This window comes from Lutjanus erythropterus, chromosome 10 (genome assembly GCF_056507025.1).
Source record: "Lutjanus erythropterus isolate fLutEry1 chromosome 10, fLutEry1.hap2, whole genome shotgun sequence".
Taxonomy (NCBI): domain Eukaryota; kingdom Metazoa; phylum Chordata; class Actinopteri; order Lutjaniformes; family Lutjanidae; genus Lutjanus; species Lutjanus erythropterus.
This window is the reverse complement of record NC_139326.1, coordinates 4,957,025-4,977,379: the sequence shown is the minus strand read 5'-3', so window position 1 is coordinate 4,977,379 and position 20,355 is coordinate 4,957,025. Positions and strand designations below refer to the sequence as shown.

Here is a 20,355-nt window from a genome sequence, read left to right as displayed (position 1 = left end):
GCAAATTTACACAGGCCTTTAAGATGTTATATCACATGAGCTGTTCTTAACAATCTTATATTTTGTGCTGGAATATATTTACAGAGGAATACTTTAATTTTTATTATTATTATTATTATTATTATTATTATTATTATTATCATCATCATCATCACCATCATTATTATTATTTTATCGTTATTCTGGTTTATTCAATTGAAGTTTATTTTTCTTCTATACTTACATGTCCTTCTTATGTGTGTTTCTTTTATATCTTGTCATAATAGTATTTTAAGTCATATATAAAGCACTTTAAATTGCTTTGCCTTTATTGTAGCGGCCTTGAAGGCAGCACCCCCTGCACTGCACAGACAGCCCTTCCTGCCTTCCTGCAGGATAATAGTAAGGCTCCTCTCCCTCCATCCATCCGTCCATCCATCAGTTGTATGTAGTATCGTTAGCCCAGCAGCTAGCAGCAGCAGCAGCAGCAGCTCACCAGGCCCAGCAGCGGCCGGCCGGTGCATCCTCAGCTTCCAGCCATGGCGTTGGTCACTCTGCAGCGGTCCCCGACCCCGAGCGCCGCATCCAGCGCCAGCACAGCCACTACAACCGCGGGCGAGGTCAGTCCGGGTCCTGGGGGGGACAGAAACGATGCTCCGGGGTGGTGAGGTGTTGATTGAAAGGCGGAGGATGTGGGAGATGTTGCCGGAGAAAGGCCCGCTGAAGGAAGCTAGCCGTTAGTTAATGCGTTATGCTAGCTCGGTCTGTAGCTAATGGTAGCTAGCAAACGTCTCCCTGACTGATAACTACATATTGCCAGCTTCCACAAATGCCAATACGGCTGACAGGTTTATCACTTTTAAATGTAATTAACTTATTCAAATCATCAAACCTATTAAGTGTGGTGTAAATTTTAAAGAGCTAACGTTAGCAGAGTGTGACAACTGCCTTATGAATGATATAAGGTGCAGTTAGCTAACGTTAGCAGTTCATGGATGTGACTGGCTGACATTGAAAATATTGTATTTTTCTCTAACATTAGAATAATGTTAAATACACCACCAGCATCGTAACAATGAGAAGGCATTAACGACGCTGCTGTCGTCCAACAACTGCTAAATTGACATTAATAAGCCAATAATAAACGTGAGAATTAGATTTTTTTTTTCAGTCTGGTGGCTTGATTGAGCTGTATTTTCAAAAAAATAGAAATAGTCAGTAAACTACATGGGATATTTCTGTCACTCTTAATTGTACTGTCCTGTCGGTCCATCCAGCCCTCAAAGGAAAGTATAACATTTCCAGACAAGCCAGCAGCCATAAGGGAAAAAGACAGAACTTTAAGGTTTGCCTGTATTTCTCTATAGCTGTAAGGAGTTACAGTTTGAGCAGTCTTGATTTCTGAGCGCTCATAGCAGGAAAAAGTGGTTGTCTATGCCTTAAAACTATAATAATTCAAAGATAACTTCACCAGTTATTTTCAAGTACAAATATCTTCTTCACTGCCAGGTGAGGGCGCTAACTACCAGCTATCAACAGGAAAGCTCACCTTATTCTGATGACCACATCAGACTGGGGCTGCACAATTAATTGAAATATTATCGAAACAAATCGCAGGACCTGCAATTTTCTGATAAAGGAACAACGTTTGACAAAACAGTATTACAATGAAGTGCTGCAGAAAGCACGATTGGTACAGACCCCACGATAAGACGAGAAATGTCTTATAATGTTTTTTTAAAAAATGAAAGGGGTGCACAATATGGTAAACAAATCATACTGCAATTATTTTGACAGCTTTCGAATAATTTTTTTTGCATCATTTCCTTTTCACTGACAAAAAAAACCTATTAAAACCATAATGATGTTACATTTGTTGGAGTCTGAACCCAACAAACAAGATTTACTGGCCAAGGCGTCTCTGTCTCCATTATAATGCTTTTTGTCACCTATTTTCCTGAACAAAAAATTAGAGCTTCTGCAATTTGGCCACATCTATAGCTGGCTTTATTTACAACCATCATTGTTTGAGCAAGAAAATGGTTTAATTGCAACCAAACTAAGCAGAAATACTTAATTTTCACAGCATATTTAAAAATAATACATAGCCGTTTCTTACTGCAAACATCTGGCACCTTTTAACGGAATACATTTTGTTGTTTTGACTGGATTTCGTTCCTGTACCAGTTACGTCTTGCTGGAGCGGTTGGTGTAGTCCAGCAGCGTGGTGGTGAGGTGTGACAGATAAAGCTGGCAGGAAGCTGCTGCAGCTATGATGTCATCTGCTCAGGAGGGGTGGGTGGGGTGGCGGTGGAGTACTACTGTAGGAAAGGGAGGAGAGAGAACAGAGGTAAACAGATTTAATAGATGCTGGCATGAGGCTGCTAATGCATGAGATTATTTCACGCAGTACCTAATAATGGAAAGTCAGTTATGCAGTGTTGCCCTTTGCAGAATGATTTTCATCCAGTGGTAGTCGGTACTAATTTTTCTATGTCATAGCATTTCTCTTTTTTCATGCTGAGTGTGCTTGACTCACTGCAGCTGTACAGTGGTGGCTATATAGAATTTCTCTGACAGTTGAAAAGCCTGTCCTTTTACTTCTCTTTCAGTTGTTTCAATGCTCAGGACTAACATCAATTTACGTGCTTTTATTTATATTTTTGGACGTGAACATGAGTCTACTCATTATTTTTAACATATGAACTGTTCAGTTTTTTGGTTTTAAGTATTTAGTGTTTTTATTCTTCAAATACTTATTATCAGTCAAAGAGGACTTGGTGAGTTTTAGAAAATCATAATCATCAAGTCATGACTAATCAGACATGGATTGGGGTCTCTCCATAAAAGCATGCTTGTAATCTGCTGTATTTCAGTGCTAAAGTACTAGAGAAAGCAAACTTCACAGCAGACACACTCCCCCACACGTCCCCTTTCTCATCATCCCTGTTCGGCAGGCAGTTTGCCCAAAATTATGTAAAACATGGTGTGTTTTCTTCAGATTTGTGACCAAACTGAAGCATTGCTTCTGTCTTTGATTGCTGCATTGTTGTCAATATTTTCATGCAGTCTTGTTAATCAACCCCCATTACACCCTCACCATGTAATTGCTTGTCATGTAATGTGATGCAGACTGTACTCTCCTCTATGCAGCCAACAAGTCATACTAGTTTGATATGCTCACTGCTAATCTTTACAACTTTACAGTCATGTCTTGCTCCCTCTGCGTCTCGCAGCTCCTCCAGGTGGTGTGGACGCTATTAAACATATATAACACACCTGCAGTGGTGGTATTCGCTTGCAGCACCGTATCTGACAGCAGTCTGAGAACAGAAGATGAGATTGACTTTGATTGGAGTGCACTGCCAGACTGGTGCTAGAGTCATACTATACTGTTCAGTACCTACAATCACTGTGTGATGAAACATTAGTGAGCCCATTTCACCTCACAGAGCAGTTCACTCTCTCTGTCGATTGGGAATAGGTTACTACATTAGGTTTTGTATTGCTGTTATAATGCAGTTGCACAGCTTTCTCACAGATCACTTAATAATGAAGATTGGTGGTGACTGACATTACATTAAAAGCAACACATTAAACACACGCTTGAATCTCTGAGTTAAGAATATTGATATCACATGGGACAAAGGACTTTAATACATTTTTTGTTGCCAGAGGCAGCCTTAACCGATCTTAAACATGGGTTAAAGAGAGAATGGGACCTATCTTCCAGGATGCTCCTTGCCTTCTTCCTCGTCCTTTATGTAAAACGTTGATTCAAGGGCTTTTGGGTCGCTTTAAGCATCTCTTGAAATCTCTGTATTGCTCTGCTCTGTATTTTCAGAGGAGCTCACCCGGGAGCCCAGAACTCTACCAAGATATTTAACTTTTTTCACAGTTTCAACTTGTTGGCCATCAAGTGACGCTGACTCTATTTTCAGATCTTGTTTTGCGCAAATAACTAATACTTTTGTCTTGGCCACGTTAATTTCTAGCTGGCTAATGTGACACCACATTTGAAGGGCCTAAGTATGGGCAGCTTCAGCCAAAGGGTCTCTTTTCAGAAGAAGGCCAACTAAGGCCATGTTGTCTGCATTCTAGATTTAGTGTCTGTAATCTTTGCCCTTCAAAGTTAATTACTGGTCAAAGCCAGTAACTTCTGTTTAACTGTCAATCTTGCAATATTTGTTAATAAGGCCAAAATATGTTCAATGTGGTATTAATTTTTTCCCTTATCTGTGTTACAGGATTTTGGGAGTGAAGATGAACGGCGAATAAATCAGAGGTGAGTTTACTTTAAGTTCAGTTTAGCCCGTCTGTTGCATGGTACAAAGTTTACACACAGGTGTTGTTGACTGATTGACTGTGGCTGTCTTTGAGTCATATTTAGTGAAATCTGGAGTGGCGGCAGTCAGACTAGCTGGCATCAGCACATGCGAACGACTAAGCGTCTGTTTAATAAAACACCTGTCTGTCTGTCTTGTTGACGGAGTCATCAACTTCAAACAACCAACTGTAAAACAGTGTTATTCTCTCTATGTCAGGTAAGATGTTGACAGGTGTGTCTGCATTTTTATCAGCACCTAGATCGATGAACTTGTTCTTGAACGGCACATAATCAGTTGAGTCACTTGGCTTGTGTTTGAGCACATCTGCTGCTTCGTATTGACAGAGGGCTCATTATAATCTCGGCACTTGTCTGTTTCAGTCAGCAAAAACACCAAACACTTGCTGATTAGAACTTAAAAAGTGAAAAGCTTCCTCACCTATGTTACCAGGAGTCAGATGAACTCACTGAATTCTTTGTCCATCAACAAAAGATCAGGTATTAGACTGTGCTGCAGCCTGTGTATTTAGACTATGGTGGCAGTAAGCAGAAGGACAGAAATAATGAAGCTCCACATTGTTCATACAATAAACCTTTTCAGCCTGCAAGTTCAGATTGACAGCTGTTGTTTCACTCGATTAAGCATAAAATGGTCTTTTTTCTTTTTACGAAGATAAATCAAATAAGTAGATATTTTCTTGTTCCTCTGCTGTGTTTAAGTATGTAGCAAGAACTACCAGGCTATTCAGTCAGTACAGTGTTTTTTCTATAATGTGACAACCAAGCATACATTCAAAGTAAATGATTTCAGGAAACCACTTGGCTCCAGTAGCTTGTGTTATGTGGAAATACTCACAGCTCTAGTATGTAGGTTTTGTTATGTTTTGATAAAAGATTTGTACTTTACAAATTGTGACATAGTGAATCACTCGTGTTGTAACCTGATAAAGTCAGTTTTCTGTCAGTCCCCAGGGCAGTTTCAAAGTTATGAGATCTTTGTCAGAGACAGAGCTGTCAGTTTGACTTAACTCTTGGATGATGTAACCTCATACACTAAAAACAATCGTAATGTAGATTTTGTATAGTTTGAAGGTGATGTAATTATGACTCAGATGTAGTAAAGTTGTTTATTTAGTTTTTGCAGACTCAATTGTTTGTTTATAGATGTTATTTTCCAGTAAACATATAACATAGGGATACATAATATTGGATTTTTGCTGATATTTTCCAACTCATTTTGGCCAAATGCTAATGCTGATATATGCACATTTTTTCACCTGATTGCAGAAAACATTAAGTCTCTCCTGTAGCGGAATTAATATCTTATCATGCCTACTCTTACGTTTCATCTGGCAAATACAGACATAAAATACAATACTTGTGAACATGTACACATTCCCTGGGCAAAATAAGCAAACTACTGCTGACAGGTTGTTTTCACTGGTGCCTGCTTCTCCTTTCTTCACAAATTCATTGTAATGATCAGGATGATGATTTGGCTTCTTACACTACCGATGCTGAGCAATCATTGCAGTTAGCTACTCCTTAATTTGGGCACTTCAAAAAAAATCACGTCATACTGGCAGAAATGTTTATTTTGGGCTGATACCATATTTCATTGCAAAGCCTTTGTCGGCTGATACCAGTGATGTGCTGATATTATTGTGCAGCCTCACTATAGTGCATAGACTTAACCCCTTGTCTAGACTGCGAACATCACATCAGCATCATGCTCTCCTGCTGACAGCATTCATGCCCCACTGAAGTGTCTGTCTATAGTGTCCCTGTTTTCTGTGCATTTTAAAGTGTCAGCAGGAAATAAGCAGCAAACCTTTGTGTGTAGTGTTCAATTTTCCTTTGATACATGTGAGTATTTTTGATCTCTATTTCCATCAACATTACGCATATGATTGTGGCATATGCACATCAGTGTTGTGTGCACACAGTAGGTGTGGACAAGCAAAAGAAAGACAGAAAAAAGAGTGTGCTAGTGGCGCCACTCAGACTAGACAGTTGTTGATGATCAGAGCAGTGGGATTGAAGTTGTGAGTGAGCAGTTAAGTGAAGTTATCCAGTGGCAGTAAATGTTCAGTTTGCCCATGAAAACACTGCAGAAAAAGTAAAAGAAGCTTCATTGTTTTCCACTAAGTAAAGTGAAGGGAGAGTCTGTGGGATTAAACCAGAGCAGAGTGAGCTGCTTTCTGGCTCTAGAGCACTCTCTGCTCTGCCTAGGTTACAAAATGTGGATAAAATACATTTTCGGTGCTTTTTTCCTGAGTACTAGCCGCACGTTTGCATGTGTATTGTTGAAAAAATAGACTTGAAGTTTGAGTAAACGCTTCAGGTTGCATTTAGGAATGTCGCATGCAGCTGGGACAGGAGACGCTGGTGCAGACAGCTGCATGGATTAAAATGAAAGTGTTCCTGGTATATGAGACATGTGAGTGATGAACACATCTGACTCGTTTGTGGTTGTTGCAGGGAGTAAGATTAACCCTCTGAAATGCAAAGGACCGTGTAGTAACTTTAGTGTGGAAAAGCTCCCGCAAGTGCTGTGGCTGTATTTTGCAGCTGTTCTACAGGTGTCTGTAGACATACATAATGTTCTGTTCTAAAATATTCAGCTTTGGAAACATGCTTTTCTAAAATTAGGCCAAACTGTGCTGCCTCAATAACAAACGTCTTATTGTAAACCAACTGCAGTGAAGTTGTTTACTGGAGAGAATTAATTTCAGTTCGGAGCAGATCAATACAAAAGCTTTGGAAAAAGCCTCCATGTCTTTTGGTCTCACATATGATATCGACTTGTCAAGAAGACTGTGACAGTTATGACAAAGTAGGTCTTTATGCATCATTCAGATTGACAGAATCTTCTGTTCTGATGTGAATGTGCATTCTTGTTATGGATTTGTGATTGTCTGTTATGAGATTTATGATGATCTTTGTAGCTGAAAACTTCACTTTGAGTAATCTGTTAACTAGAAGCAGAACACTCATGACCCTGAGATAATCAAATATGTCATTCTAAGAGTGTAGGTTCTTTTCTGTTATACAACACCAATGTCCCCAAGCAACGCATATGTGTGAAAATGATCTATGTATGATGCAAGTCCTATCTTGCCCTGAGATTGCTCCCATTTTTGTGGGCCGGTAGGCCACGTTATGCAATTAAATTGCTAGTAAATTCATGTTTTATAATATTATGGCGTATTAAGATGTTTTTATTTGACAGACATATTTCTTTAAAGATCAGGGTGTACTGATCTAGTAACACTAGATAGATAAGTACATCTGTTGATGGACAGCTCTACGCCTGCCAAGAGGGAGTACCTGCGTTTGCTGTTACCGGCTGCCCTTGATAACGATGACAAGTCCAAAGGGTTGATAGGGGCCAATGTAAATATCATGCAGGTGTCCGTGGCACTGAACCAAGGAATGATATCATTGTAACACTTTGTGCACAGCAGAGTTGGGCAAGAATTGGACAAAAATGTGCGTTTCTGCGTGTGTTTGCATGAAGATATGGGGTACAGTGTTTGGAATGAGGAGGAGGGACTCAGCATGTAGGGTAAGGTGAAGGATCGGCAGATTATTAGCTTCACAGAAAAATATACTGGAATGCTCCTGCTTCCAATGTGAAGTCAAGTGTGTAAGATTTATGGGTGTTTATTGGCAGAATATGACAGAAATGTAATAGAAGGGACAAACCAAACACTGGTGAAAGGCATGGCTTTTTGCGCTACTTTTCCTCAGGGTTGTTCTGATTCCAGTATCGCAAAATGCCTCTGACACTGGCTAAAATGCAACATCGGATACTGGCAGGTACGCAAGTCTATACGCACTGAATACATAATGCACTCCGTATGCCACATTTTATGGTCAGCGGAGCAGAGAAACACCAACTTTACCTCAGCATCAGATCACATTGCTATGTTCCTTGTATGTTAGCCAGCTCTCGGTAAGCAGAAGGTCGTTGGAGTCTGTGTCAGGAGGAGGAATAATCCGGTGCATTGTGTATTTCCTATTCTGAGTTTCTCCAGGAGTTTAAGAGTGTTTCAGCGAAGCTGAGGTCGATGCTGCAAACCTGAGTGGCTCACGATTAACTTTACCATGGGTACCCCTTTTATATATTGAACATAACCATTGTTATTGAACTTCAAATACAAGTACTGTTATTTCAATCTTAACTTCCTGCTTTGTGATTTTTTTTAATGCATCAGATGCATCGGATCGGTACTTGATACTGGCCGATATGCAAAATTCAGGTATCGGAATCAGTATTAGGAAGGAAAAAGTGGGATCACAACATCTTTATCTCTCTAACACACTTAGATGGGGAGATTGACTCAATTTGTTTGCAATCTGCAAACACCAGTTGCCAAAAAATCTTGTCCTTTAAACTGCAACACTTTTCTCTCTTAAGACTGGTTGTGATTTAAATGCTGTGATAGGATGGGAGAAACATATAGGCAGACAAACAACAGCAGAAGCACCATCTCTGGATTGTTATTGGTGGTTAACCTTTCCTCAGTAACCAGATGATGTCATTTGTGTCCTGCTCTGGCCCTCCATGTCTCCACTTGACACCTGAGGACGTTTGTTCCTCCCTGTCCTGCACCTCCCTGTCTCTCTCTAACCCCTTTCAGTGCAGTAAGTGAGAAAATGCCAGCATTATGCAACTGGCAGCCCCAAGAGGAGGCCTTTTTTCCTCATTGTGTCGGTGTGTGCTAAACACTCTGAGACCATGAATAAACCAGTCTGGTTACTGCCTCTGTGTAGCCTTTTTGTAGTGAGTCCTCGGTGTAATCCAACCTCTCTCACATACCGGTACACCAGGTGATTCAGAGCAGTGGCTTAGCGGACATCTGGTCTTGTTTGGCCCTGTTCATCCATCCATCTGGCTACTGCTGCAGCAACAAAGTATACCTTAACTCTGTGACATGCCATCATTTGTGCCTGCTGCTGCTGAAGCTTAACCTCATATGCAGAGGAAGTTCCTGTACCCAATCAGGTCCCTCCACTTCTATATGCACCTGACACATCGAGCTGTCCAAGTTTCCACCTGCTCTGGAACACGACTCAGCCTACGTCAGCTTGTAGAGTTCAGTGTTTGCTAATGACCAGGTGTTACAGACGTTCTCCTATTGACGAGGAGAATAGGAGGGCTATCTTGTTATCTGTGTCGCCCAGCTATTGTTAATGTCTGTCAGCAGATCCTCCCAGATTAACAGAGTCGTGCTACTTCTTTGTGCATGTGTAGGGGTTTGCTTAGTGAGGGAGAGAGAAAGTAAGAAAGAAAGTTAAAGCCTATATTAGCTTTCAACCCAGAGCCCAATCTGCCGGCTCAATTTAAACAGTTCTTTTGGATTGCCATTGCATTATTATATTTCATTTAATTCCATTTCTGTATTTTCCTTTCCTTTCCATGCATCTGAAAATAATTTTCACTGTTGCTGCAGATTCGTTAGACACAAAGGATATGTCCTCCTTAACCTGTTGTACTCTCTAATAGAGCTTTGATGATCAATCGATTAGTTGTCACCTATTAAATTAATCCCCAGCCTTTTTGATAATCAATTAATTGGTTTTAGTAATTTTTTAAGAAAATAATTCTCTGATATCAGCTCTTTAAATATGATTATTTACTGGTTTCTTGACTGCTCTATGACAGTAAACTGAATATCTTTGGGTTATGGACAAAACAAGACCTTTTAGGATGCCATCTTGGGCCTTAGAAAACACGGATCAACTTTTTTCACCATTACATTAAACATAATACTAATCCGAGGTAATAATACTAGGTGCCGGACAGGAGTACGTGTCAAAAAAGTAAAAATAGAGCCTGCACACTGGATAATGTTTAAGCCCACACAAGCCCTTGTGTCTGAAGAAGGGCTTGTGCCCAAACATCACATGGTGGTAGTTCCTCGGAGCATTTATGACTCATGATATACAGTCTCTGGAAGTGTATGATTCAACTTTTTCCTGTGGTCTAGTTTTGAAAAAGAAAAAAAAGCAATAAATTGTGCTATTTAATTGCAGTATTTAAGAATTGCTTTACATATAGAATCGGCACTGAAGTATTGTCATTGTGATAGTCCTAGTCCCATTATCTAGTGCACAGACTCTATTCTTCCCTCTCAACTAATCCAACAACTAATCGATTAATCAAGAAAATAATCAGCAGGTTAATTGACTGTGAAAATAACTGTTAGTTGCAGTCCTACTCTGTAATAATCTAACATACTGTGGTTTGTTTGTACATCTGAGTGAGTGACAGCTAGTGCTGGCCACTTGAAGGAGAGAGACAAGATAATCCCTCCCTTGCAAGCCTGGGTATAATGAGATTTGGGAGTTTTGGGAGCTTGCCAGCTCTCACTGCCCTTTTCCACCAATGCTTGGCCCGTGTGTTAAGCTCCCTGGAGGCACTACCTTGGATTCTGTTGACCCTTAAGGTTGCATGCACATGGAGACGTCCCATTAGGAAGTTTTGGCCAAAATTCCTGTGGCTACTTTTTTTTGTCTTCCTCCAACTGAGCAAGTGATCTTGTGCTTTTACCCTGGAAGACAGAGAAAGAAAAGGACACTCTCAGTTGGTTTTGGAGAGATGGTTTCTGTTGGACAGCAACATGAGATCCTGGAAGTGGACATACTTTGCATTGGCTAAAGAGGAAACCTGTTGGCTTTGCACTGAGTCAGACTTGATGGATGAGGAAAGTAAAAAATTTATGCTGAAAGACGGAGAAATCAATCTCTTGAATTCTACTGGATTCACTCTGTGACCGTCAGGGGTTTTTTGCTCACATGTTTTTTGAAAAGTAAACAATTGACTTTGTGTCTCTTGAGGAAAGTTTAAGTGTTTATCATGAATGACATTTACTCTCTTTCTTATGGATGCAGACATGTTACCTTCAGTATACTGTAAAAGAGTGTGACACAGACCAAACAGACAGAGGGACGGAGGAGACAAGCACAGTTGTGCGTGCCTGAGGCAGCGGGTGGAGACTGCAGTAGGTCCCTCCAGGCAGGCAGGAGTCTGAGTTGCTCTCACACACAGAGACGCTCAGATGAGGGAGGAGGAGGAGGAGGAGGAAACAAGAGGGTGTGGCGTCTGAACAGACGGCACTTTTTCACTGAGCGGCACAGATGAGCGCAGGCTGTCAGTCAGTCAGTCTGTCACTCAAAAGTGGTGGACCAAGATTTAAAACCGTCGGTCTTCCTCCTGTTTTGCACTTTGCTGCTTCACTGTTTCTGGAGGCTGATGAAGAGGAGGTAGCTCGCCTGGGTGTTTCATCCCGGACGACAGGATGCATCTGGTTGTAGAACCCATTCAGGAGGCCATGATGAAGATGCTGCCATACTTCGTGGAGAACGCCGTGTTGACCCAGAGTGAGATAAACCGCATGTGAGTTAATGAGGTTTGAACTGGTGGGAACAAGGTCCTCCACTGATGAGATTTAAGATCAGCCACTTTGGAATTCCTGCTCTAGACTCAGTGGTTGTGTTTTGAAACCAAACTTTAGATCATTGCTGTTATATTGTTGTAACTTTTAAAGGAAACATATGTAGTATATTTACTGTACCAAATCATAAAATTACCATGATATGTCATCAGATGATGATTAAGGAATCATGCATCTTGAAATACTGTCCTCTACGACAACAAAGCTACAGCCAGTTTGAAATTTCTAGAGTGGAACATCTGTTTTTGTTGCCCATTTCATGTTTATTCACTTCTCATAGAGTTAAAATAAGTATTGAATATTCACTAAATGAACTCAAACTCCAGATTTTGTCATTTCAGAGCAATGGGTTTTTTAGTAATACATTTTTTTTCTAGGCTTAGCTTTATATATCGACAGAAGGTTTACAGGGTTATAAATAACTGATCAACTTACAGTGCAGGACTTGTTGTTGCTTGTTGCGTTTGCCTCATGCTCGTGTAGGTTTAGTGTCCCTGTAACCTGCTACCAACCATATAAGTATGGTTGAAACTGTATATTAAGTGGGGCTGCAACCTACTGAATATACTGTCCATGGTTCCAGTTTGCTATTTGGACTGCAGTACTCACTCTTGAACACTAGGGTGTTACATATTGCTCCATTAATGTATTAGTTCAGTGTAAAAGCTTGTTGGTTGCAATAGATACTATGCTGTAATTTCAGAACAGTAAACCGAATCAGTCAAAAATAAGTTACCGCAAAGTGGAAGCGGAGATTTAGTGGTGGACAAATCACTGACTCTATCAGTGATATTCCTTCGACTCTTCCTCTGTATGACCTGATGTGTTGGCATTCTTTGCCTCTCTTGTCTGTAAAGGAGCTATAGGTGCTGTAGGTTGTAATCATGTGGAATCATTGAGGCTATCTGGCAAGCTCTTCTGTCATAGACTTTGTTTGCTTTGATAGTAGATGGATTTTTAGCCCTAGTGTTTGTGGAGAAGCTGATAGCAGGGTGCCGTGGGGCAAGAGACAGTGGAGCTGAGGCTGTTTAATTAGGATGTCTGAGTACAGCCTGTAAAGCAGTGGGACAGCTCTTGATTTACACATAAGGACAAGTTTCGCACATCCTCAGATTTCACCAAAGTGCAGTCTGGGAAGTTATCAGGTATCACGGTCTAAGACCTGTGGACTTAAAGTTAAGTTACTAGTTGAAGTAGGAAAAATGAGCAGCAGAGATTTGTACACACGACTGAGCAGTAATGAGGCTGTAGCCTTCATATTATCCATCATTCCCTGACAGTAGACCCTCCTGACAGCATCATAAATCTCAAACAGAGGACAGACAGAAACCAAAATCCACCAAAGTGAGACAAAAGCTCTTGTTGAGAAGTGTCCACCCCCATGCTTTGTCACTGTAGAACTTTTTTTCTGTGGTGTTGCTGGGGGCGGAGGGAATTTATTGCGAGGTGCATAAAACGGAGTCCATTGTTCCCACAAAATCATCTGTTTGGCCTCGGCCTGCTCTTCTGTATGTGGGTTTTGAAAGTCTGATCAGAGAGAGCTGAGAGAGGGAACATTTTCAGAGCAGGATATAAAAATGTGACAGTAAAAGTTGTTGTTGTTGCTGGTGTCCTTTAGATGAAGCACTTTTATTAATACCTGTTTAAACTGAAGGCATTTGGTCAATAATTTTTGTGAAGATCACATTAGCAGTTTGGCTAGGCTTAGTAAACACACACTTCAGTATCAGTTATCATCATTTTCCCACTTAATAATGGTACTTGGCAATACTGATGTTTGTAGTGTTACAGTAGTACAAACTGAAGATGGTAGGGATGTAAAAATACCAAAAACCTAAGGTGTGGTAATACCACAGTAAAATGTCCACAATACTGTGTTTCATGCAGAATTAAAAAACAAAAAAAAGGTGACTTGAAAAAAATGTTCTTTAAATCTATTAAATGATAAATCTGATGTAAACTTAAAGTACTTCTGCTTTTCCTTCTGTAGTAAAACAAAACAAAACTAGTCAGCCATAACCTAAGCATGCATAAAAACTTAAAATGAATTTTCTTTGGCAATTAATGTTTGAATTATATATGTACCACTACAAAACAAAAATAATACACAAATCAGTACCAGTCCTTTTTTAAAATCAAATCAAATCAATAAAATAATTAATAATTTTTTATCGCAGTAGATATTGTCACAGTCTGGTTAACATCCCTAGTAGGTACAAAACAGATTATGCTTTCACTGAAAAATCATGTTATCAGTAAAAATATGAGACTGACTGCAGTTTTGCTCTTTTAAGCTGACATTAGTGAGAAGTACTGACACTATACCAATACATTGATGTTGGAGCTGTAATTAGAGACAGGTATGTCTTAAGTACCTGTGTGGAGTTTGTTTTGTTCCTGTCACTCATCACTTCTGTATTTTCCTAATGATGTCCTGGTTTGGCAGACTGCACACACAGAAAACAAGGTGTACGCGTTCCACTTTGCTGCCAGGTAGATTTATGAATGTGCGCACATTGTATTTCACTGAAATGGAATGACAGAATTCAGCCTGAAGGAAACACCTCACTCCTTCTTTATTGCAGTTCCTTACTTATGTCATCTGTTGACAGCTTCTAAGCCTAACCTAAAAAAGTTAATTTTACAGGTAGGTGTGTGAACAGGTAATTGCTGTGTTTCGGTCATTATAAAACAGCCACAAACAACTGCAGTTAGGTCAATTATTCAGGTCTGTGTTGCATTACAACGAGGCAGCAGAAACCTGACAAGTCAAATCTAAGTGCAGCCCATGCGGCAGAAAAGAGACAGATAAGCACTCAGGATCAAAGCTTGATTCATGGCTGCTGCAGACCTGAGTTCTGCCCCTGTAACGTGGCAGCGGGGCTTTTCCACTCAGCTGTGGAGGTAAATCACCGGCAGCAGGCAAACATGATTTATGCTCATCTAGTTGGCTGTGTCTACTGAACTCAACTGTCCTTTTAAACCTGAATATTTCATCTGTCTTGTGTCCCACTTCCCAGCCTGGCTGTCCAACGAACAAGCTGTTGGCACGATTATGTGGACCTGTTGCTTTGCAGCGCGGCGTCTGACGTATAGCGTCTATGTTTTAATGCTTTTAACTCCTCTGTCCCATTTGTTTTTTTCAGCCTGAGTGAGAGCTTCTTCATGGTGAAAGGTGCTGCTCTCTTCCTGCAGCAGGGGAGCAGTCACCAGGGCCAGAAAGCACATCCTCACCACAAACATGCAGGTGAGCACCACAAGTCATGACACACAAAAAACACACTTTGTTACCCACATCATTTACCCAAACTGTCTCTTTAATCCCGCCGTCAGACATGTAGAGAATTGGCGCGATGAGTTAAGGTGTTGCACTCCTTAACACTGCAGCAGATGTTTGTAGTTGAGGTGAGGAGGATGCAGGCTGCCTCGTTGATAAGCATGTTCCAGACGTATAGCTTAGGCAGATTAGTGTTTAAATCCAGTTCATGGTAGCACTGTAAGCAAAACTTCTGTTCACGATTAAAAGAGGCTCTCATTGTTTGTATTACCTCATCTGTCCTCTTTTTCTGACTGAGCTTTAAAGGGTACATAAGGTGAGAGTAGGTAACTATACTCAGCATTCCCTTTGTTTTATAGTTTATTAGATGAATTTTACTGAAGCAACCTTCAACCTTAAAGCTCGCCTTGCTTTTCCCTTTCTCCCTTCTCTTTTCCATGCTCACACACACATCAGGACTTGACTCACCAACCTCCCTCTATTTTTCTCTCCCTGTATGTGTCCTATGTGTTGACTTTCTTTGTCAGCTGTATGTTTTATAAAGTTGCAGAACAAACCCAATTTTCACAACAGCAGATGAGCCAGCAGAGGCTTGTTGTTAATGACAGAGTATATCAAAACAATATAAACCAGCATGGCACTGAATGACATCAAAATCAACCAGGTTTTACAAAACAAATGACTAAGCAGGCGTATATATTAAGCAGGACACGCTCTCTGTGTTTCTGTGCAGAGGGTGTGCAACTGTCTGTAGCAATCAGGTGAGGGAGGTAGAGTGCAGAGTCATATTTAACAGTGCTGGGTAGAGTGAATGGAGACTGTGGGTTGCATTCTTATTTTGAAGGATAAAAAAAATAAAAACGCTAAATGGGTCACCAAATATATGTGGTTGGCTGTTAATTTAAATAAAATCTATGTGTGGCAAACAATGAGCTCTCAGTTCTTTTGTAGCTTCTAACTGAATCTCTGAGGTGTGAGGTTTAGTGTCTTTCCTGTGTTGCTGTTTGTACTTTCAGGAATCTGCTTAATTGTACTGTTTCATTTTTGTTTTCAGCCATGTAGGAGTCGTAAAGAGTTCGTAGGAAATTTATTGGAAAAAACTGACATGCTGGGCTGACACACAGAGTCAAGCTAAGCCAGAACATGTACGGAAAAGGAGCATACGTCAGCATTTTGGCACATGTAACAGCAGCTTAACAAACTACTCAGTCCAGCACTAGGCATGATGGGAATGTGGGCTATCACTACACTCAGTTTAGTTTGAAGCTTTGTTTTTCTCTGCTCTCATTTGCCCTGTTAAAGTTAGTGCATTATGCTGTTAATACAAACTCAACATGTCCTGTTTCCATTTCAAATTAAAAGCCCTCTATCATTTCAATATACAGTGCAAGTTCATTATGAGGTTGTGAGAAACTTAATGTTACCCTATTTTATAATAAAATGAATACATTTCATGTACATAGTAAATGTATGATTTGTTGTGTACTTTATCAGTTTATAAACACAGTTATTATGTCAATTCATGATGTATTTTTGTAAGTTTGGGTCAGGGATTCACCAGATTTCTCTTTTGGGTCTGGCTGAAAAAGTTTGGGAACCCCCACTTTAAATACATAAGACTGACCTGACAGTCCACTTGCATGATGGGAACTCAACACCAGCCAACAGCAAAAAATGCTGCCAGGCCGTTTGGCCAGTCATGGACTTTGGTTGGCAGCTCTGTCCACTCTACCAGCCACTTTGTCAGGTAACCCACATATTTGCTGGTCCTGCTTTGTTCTCAGAAAACATTAGACTGAGGAAATAGTTGGATCATTTCCCAGGAACTGCGACCTTCAAAAAAAGATGTGAGGTGACTTTTGCAAAGTCCTTGATAGAGGTATTCCTGCTCTATGAAGTGGTATCCTACAATCAGTCACTTAAATATGATTCACATATCTTCTGTTCCCATCAGGCAGTTCTATGGAAATCATACTCTAATCTGTGAAGCCATACTTATGTTTGCTGGCCAGAGCTATGATGTTTATAACATTTTATGTTAGTCTCCTTTTACATACAGTTGATCTGTTTCATTGTGGGGGAATCAGTGAATCTCCACTAATAAACTGTAGCTTATATCAGACCTGAAAATCAGTGGTGTTAGTTCAGGCTATCTGTTGAACTGGTTTGAACCTCTCACACCAAGATGGACACATGATACATAATTGTCTGTTGATATATTTATGTTTCTGTGTCTAGTTTCTCGCAGCTGTTGTTATTCAGAACAGATGCCAACTTGGCTGCCACAGACCCATGAACTCACTTGACTCTCTAAACAGTTTGATCCACTTGGATCCATCAGAACTATCAAAAAACACACAACATAGCCGCTATGGGCAGTGAACTTATAGTGTTCATGTTATTCATCAAATATTGGCAAAACAGGTTTAAAGAGGCCAGCATGTTCAAACAATAACTCAATGGAGGAACATTATGATACATTGAAAGTATGTATATAGTTATTGAAATCTTATCATCTTTAATCATATTTGATTTGTTTGTGTATCGTGCTGTAAATCAGGTACACTGTCAGGTAATTTGTCAGGGAAATTTGAGTTTGTCCTCCCTTTTTCCTTTACCTTCAATGGGATTTATGTAATCAGGGTAACACTTTAATGGAAGGGGTGTGCATAAGATGACAGCTGAATCTTTATGAATCTTTATGAATCTTTATGACTGCTGTTTTATATATTGACATTTGGTCAAACATTCAGTTCTGTAAATTTTATTGCAAAGTTGACATAGTTTGGATATCATAAACACTCACAAAGAGTTCTTCATGTTCACCACAGGTGTCATGTCAGTCTTACCCACACCCCTTCAGGTGAAATGTTACCTGTATTAGACTGTTGTTTTCATGCGTTTTACAAGTTTGACATAAAATGTGTAAACAAAAAAAGACGCATTATGTTAAGATAAGACCCAGATATAAGTGATCTCATGTTGTAGGGGTGCTAATACAATGTTTTCACTGTGATTTCATTAAAGAGACATGCGGCTGTCAGCAAGGTGCAAAGAGATTGTGATCAGGCATAGGGTTGGCGCTACCTGTTTCTTGCCAATAGCTGCAATTAAAACCAGTCAGGGTGACATGATTTGTCCACCTGTGGTGACATATTTCAATGGAGTTGGCTTTCAGTCGGTTTCTACTTTTGAAAAGCTGCTGGTCAATCCCCACACCCTGTTTTTATTATCCAGCTTCACTGACATGTGTTACATCAGACTTGGCACAGAGAGTACTGAGGTGTAAAATGAAAAAAGATGAGCCTTTTATTTGTGGTTTTGTGGCAGATAAATTAGCGCTTACAAAGATGGATAATTTATTGCCAGTTCATTTCTCTTCAATGAACACACGTCAGCTAATAAAGGATTGCTGAACAGGTTTTATGTCATTGTCTCCCGGGGGAAGACTTTAAACACTAGGGAGCAGTGTAACTTCACCTCACTTCACTGGCAATGCCTTCACTTACATACGCACATCATGTCCCAGTATGCATTATGTTCTCATTAATATTCTTAATCTGTATTGTCAAAGTGAAGCAGGCTTTAACTTGTTTGAATCTTCTGTCTCATGTCAAAATGTGTCAGTGTGCATGACGAGGCAGATTTATAATCAGCCACTGTTCGTCATGGATCATTTTTCTTTCTGATCCTCTTCAACAGGCGACTTACCTCAACATCTGCAGGTGATGATCAACATTCTTCGCTCAGAGGACAGAATCAAACTGGTGAGAGACGACATAAGTATATGCATACTTCAAAACAAAAACATGCATACACACACACACGTACATATACAGGCCAGTGACTAACAACCTGGCATAGCAAAGCCTCCAGAATGCATTTTATTGTGTACTTAAGACTCTTATTTGTTCACTGTAATTACCAGCTCATGAGAGCAGGTTTGAACGCACTCAGGAGAGCATTACCAAATGTTTCCATGGTGTGTGTGTGTGTGTGTGTGTATGTGTATGCGTTAGTGTGAAGTTGAGTTATTTCATTTTATGTTTACCAGCTCTGTGTTCTCACACATCCTGAGGACTCAGTTACCCTATTACATCAAACTCCAGTTTTCTTTGCACATCCAGCTGTGACAGTTTGTTGGACACAGAATTTAGCAGGACTCTCAGATCTCTGAGGAATTTGCTGTTGTGTACAATCAGACTTTCTGTGCTTATGTAAACGGGGGCATGGTAATCACAAACTTTCCACATGAGATTTATGTGAATTAAGTATGGCATAACCCACATATGTTAGATTTATATAAGTATTTTTATTAAACATACTTAAAGCATTTTCATGCTAAAATAATTCCATTTCAGAGAAACGCTTCCTTAAATACTTCAGCAATTAACTGTATTTTGTTTGGCACTACTATATGTTTTTGAGTCTAAGTGACTAATGGGGACAGCATTGTGGGAAAACGCTGCAGCCGTGCAATGCAATCCTTATTGGCAGCAGCGCAACGGCACATCATCAAAGAACGTCAACTAAAAGTGTTTGTTCTGTCACTGACAGGCTCAGATTGTTTTAAGAAGTGACAGACAACATCATGATTTTGTTAAGGAGTAAGATCCTTTTTGTTTAATCAAAATTGTACTGAATTAGCATTCTCGCGATCAGACTCCATTTACAGAAACAGTCAATGTAAAACACATTTCATTTACAGTCGACAAAACAAAATAAAGCTCACTGTTGAATTAAAGTGAATGAAGGATTTATTTTAGCCAAACCAGAGATGGTGGCTATTTGAGCAGTGGAAAGACAAACTGTTATGGTTTGGCGAGTTTTATTTTGTATTTATTGAGTTTGAATGAAGATTGTTTTATAATGATGATATTACTGTTTCTGTGAATGGAATCTGGTGTCTTTAATGAGAGCAATGAATTGTCTTTTTCTGGTTGAACAAAACAAAAAGGTGCATCTGTGTAAGGATTCTTCCCATCATGATGGACACTTACAATATCAATCTGAGTCTGAATCTTAAATATTTGGACTCAAATTCATAATCAGTAGCTGTATTTGCATTTTGATTTGCTCCAGTTTGTAACTCAGCTTTATTTATATAGCACCTTTCATACAAACATGCAGCCCAAAGTGCTTCACGTAGCAACTGGGGGAGAGCCATGCCAAGTCTTGTAGGCTTTTAGCCTCCCTTGCATATTCTTGTTACTATTTATATTGTTTTGTTTATGTTTTTTATATGTGCTAAATAAATCAAATAAAATCAAAAAAGATCTTTTAGTAAACATACTTTGCCGATTTGCAAT

The 20,355-nt window shown here is 39.8% G+C and overlaps 1 protein-coding gene across 1 annotated transcript in view; it reads left to right on the top strand.

Moving 5' to 3' along the window:
- The first annotated feature begins 409 nt into the window (after positions 1 to 409).
- ssh1a (slingshot protein phosphatase 1a) overlaps positions 410 to 20,355 on the top strand; it is a 28,940-nt gene continuing 8,994 nt past the window's right edge. The window contains exons 1-4 of the mRNA XM_084727944.1: positions 410 to 599; positions 4,227 to 4,264; positions 14,916 to 15,016; positions 18,749 to 18,813. Of these exons, the coding sequence (XP_084584070.1) occupies positions 519 to 599; positions 4,227 to 4,264; positions 14,916 to 15,016; positions 18,749 to 18,813 (285 nt within the window). The 5' untranslated portion in view covers positions 410 to 518. The remainder of the gene's footprint in view (positions 600 to 4,226; positions 4,265 to 14,915; positions 15,017 to 18,748; positions 18,814 to 20,355) is intronic.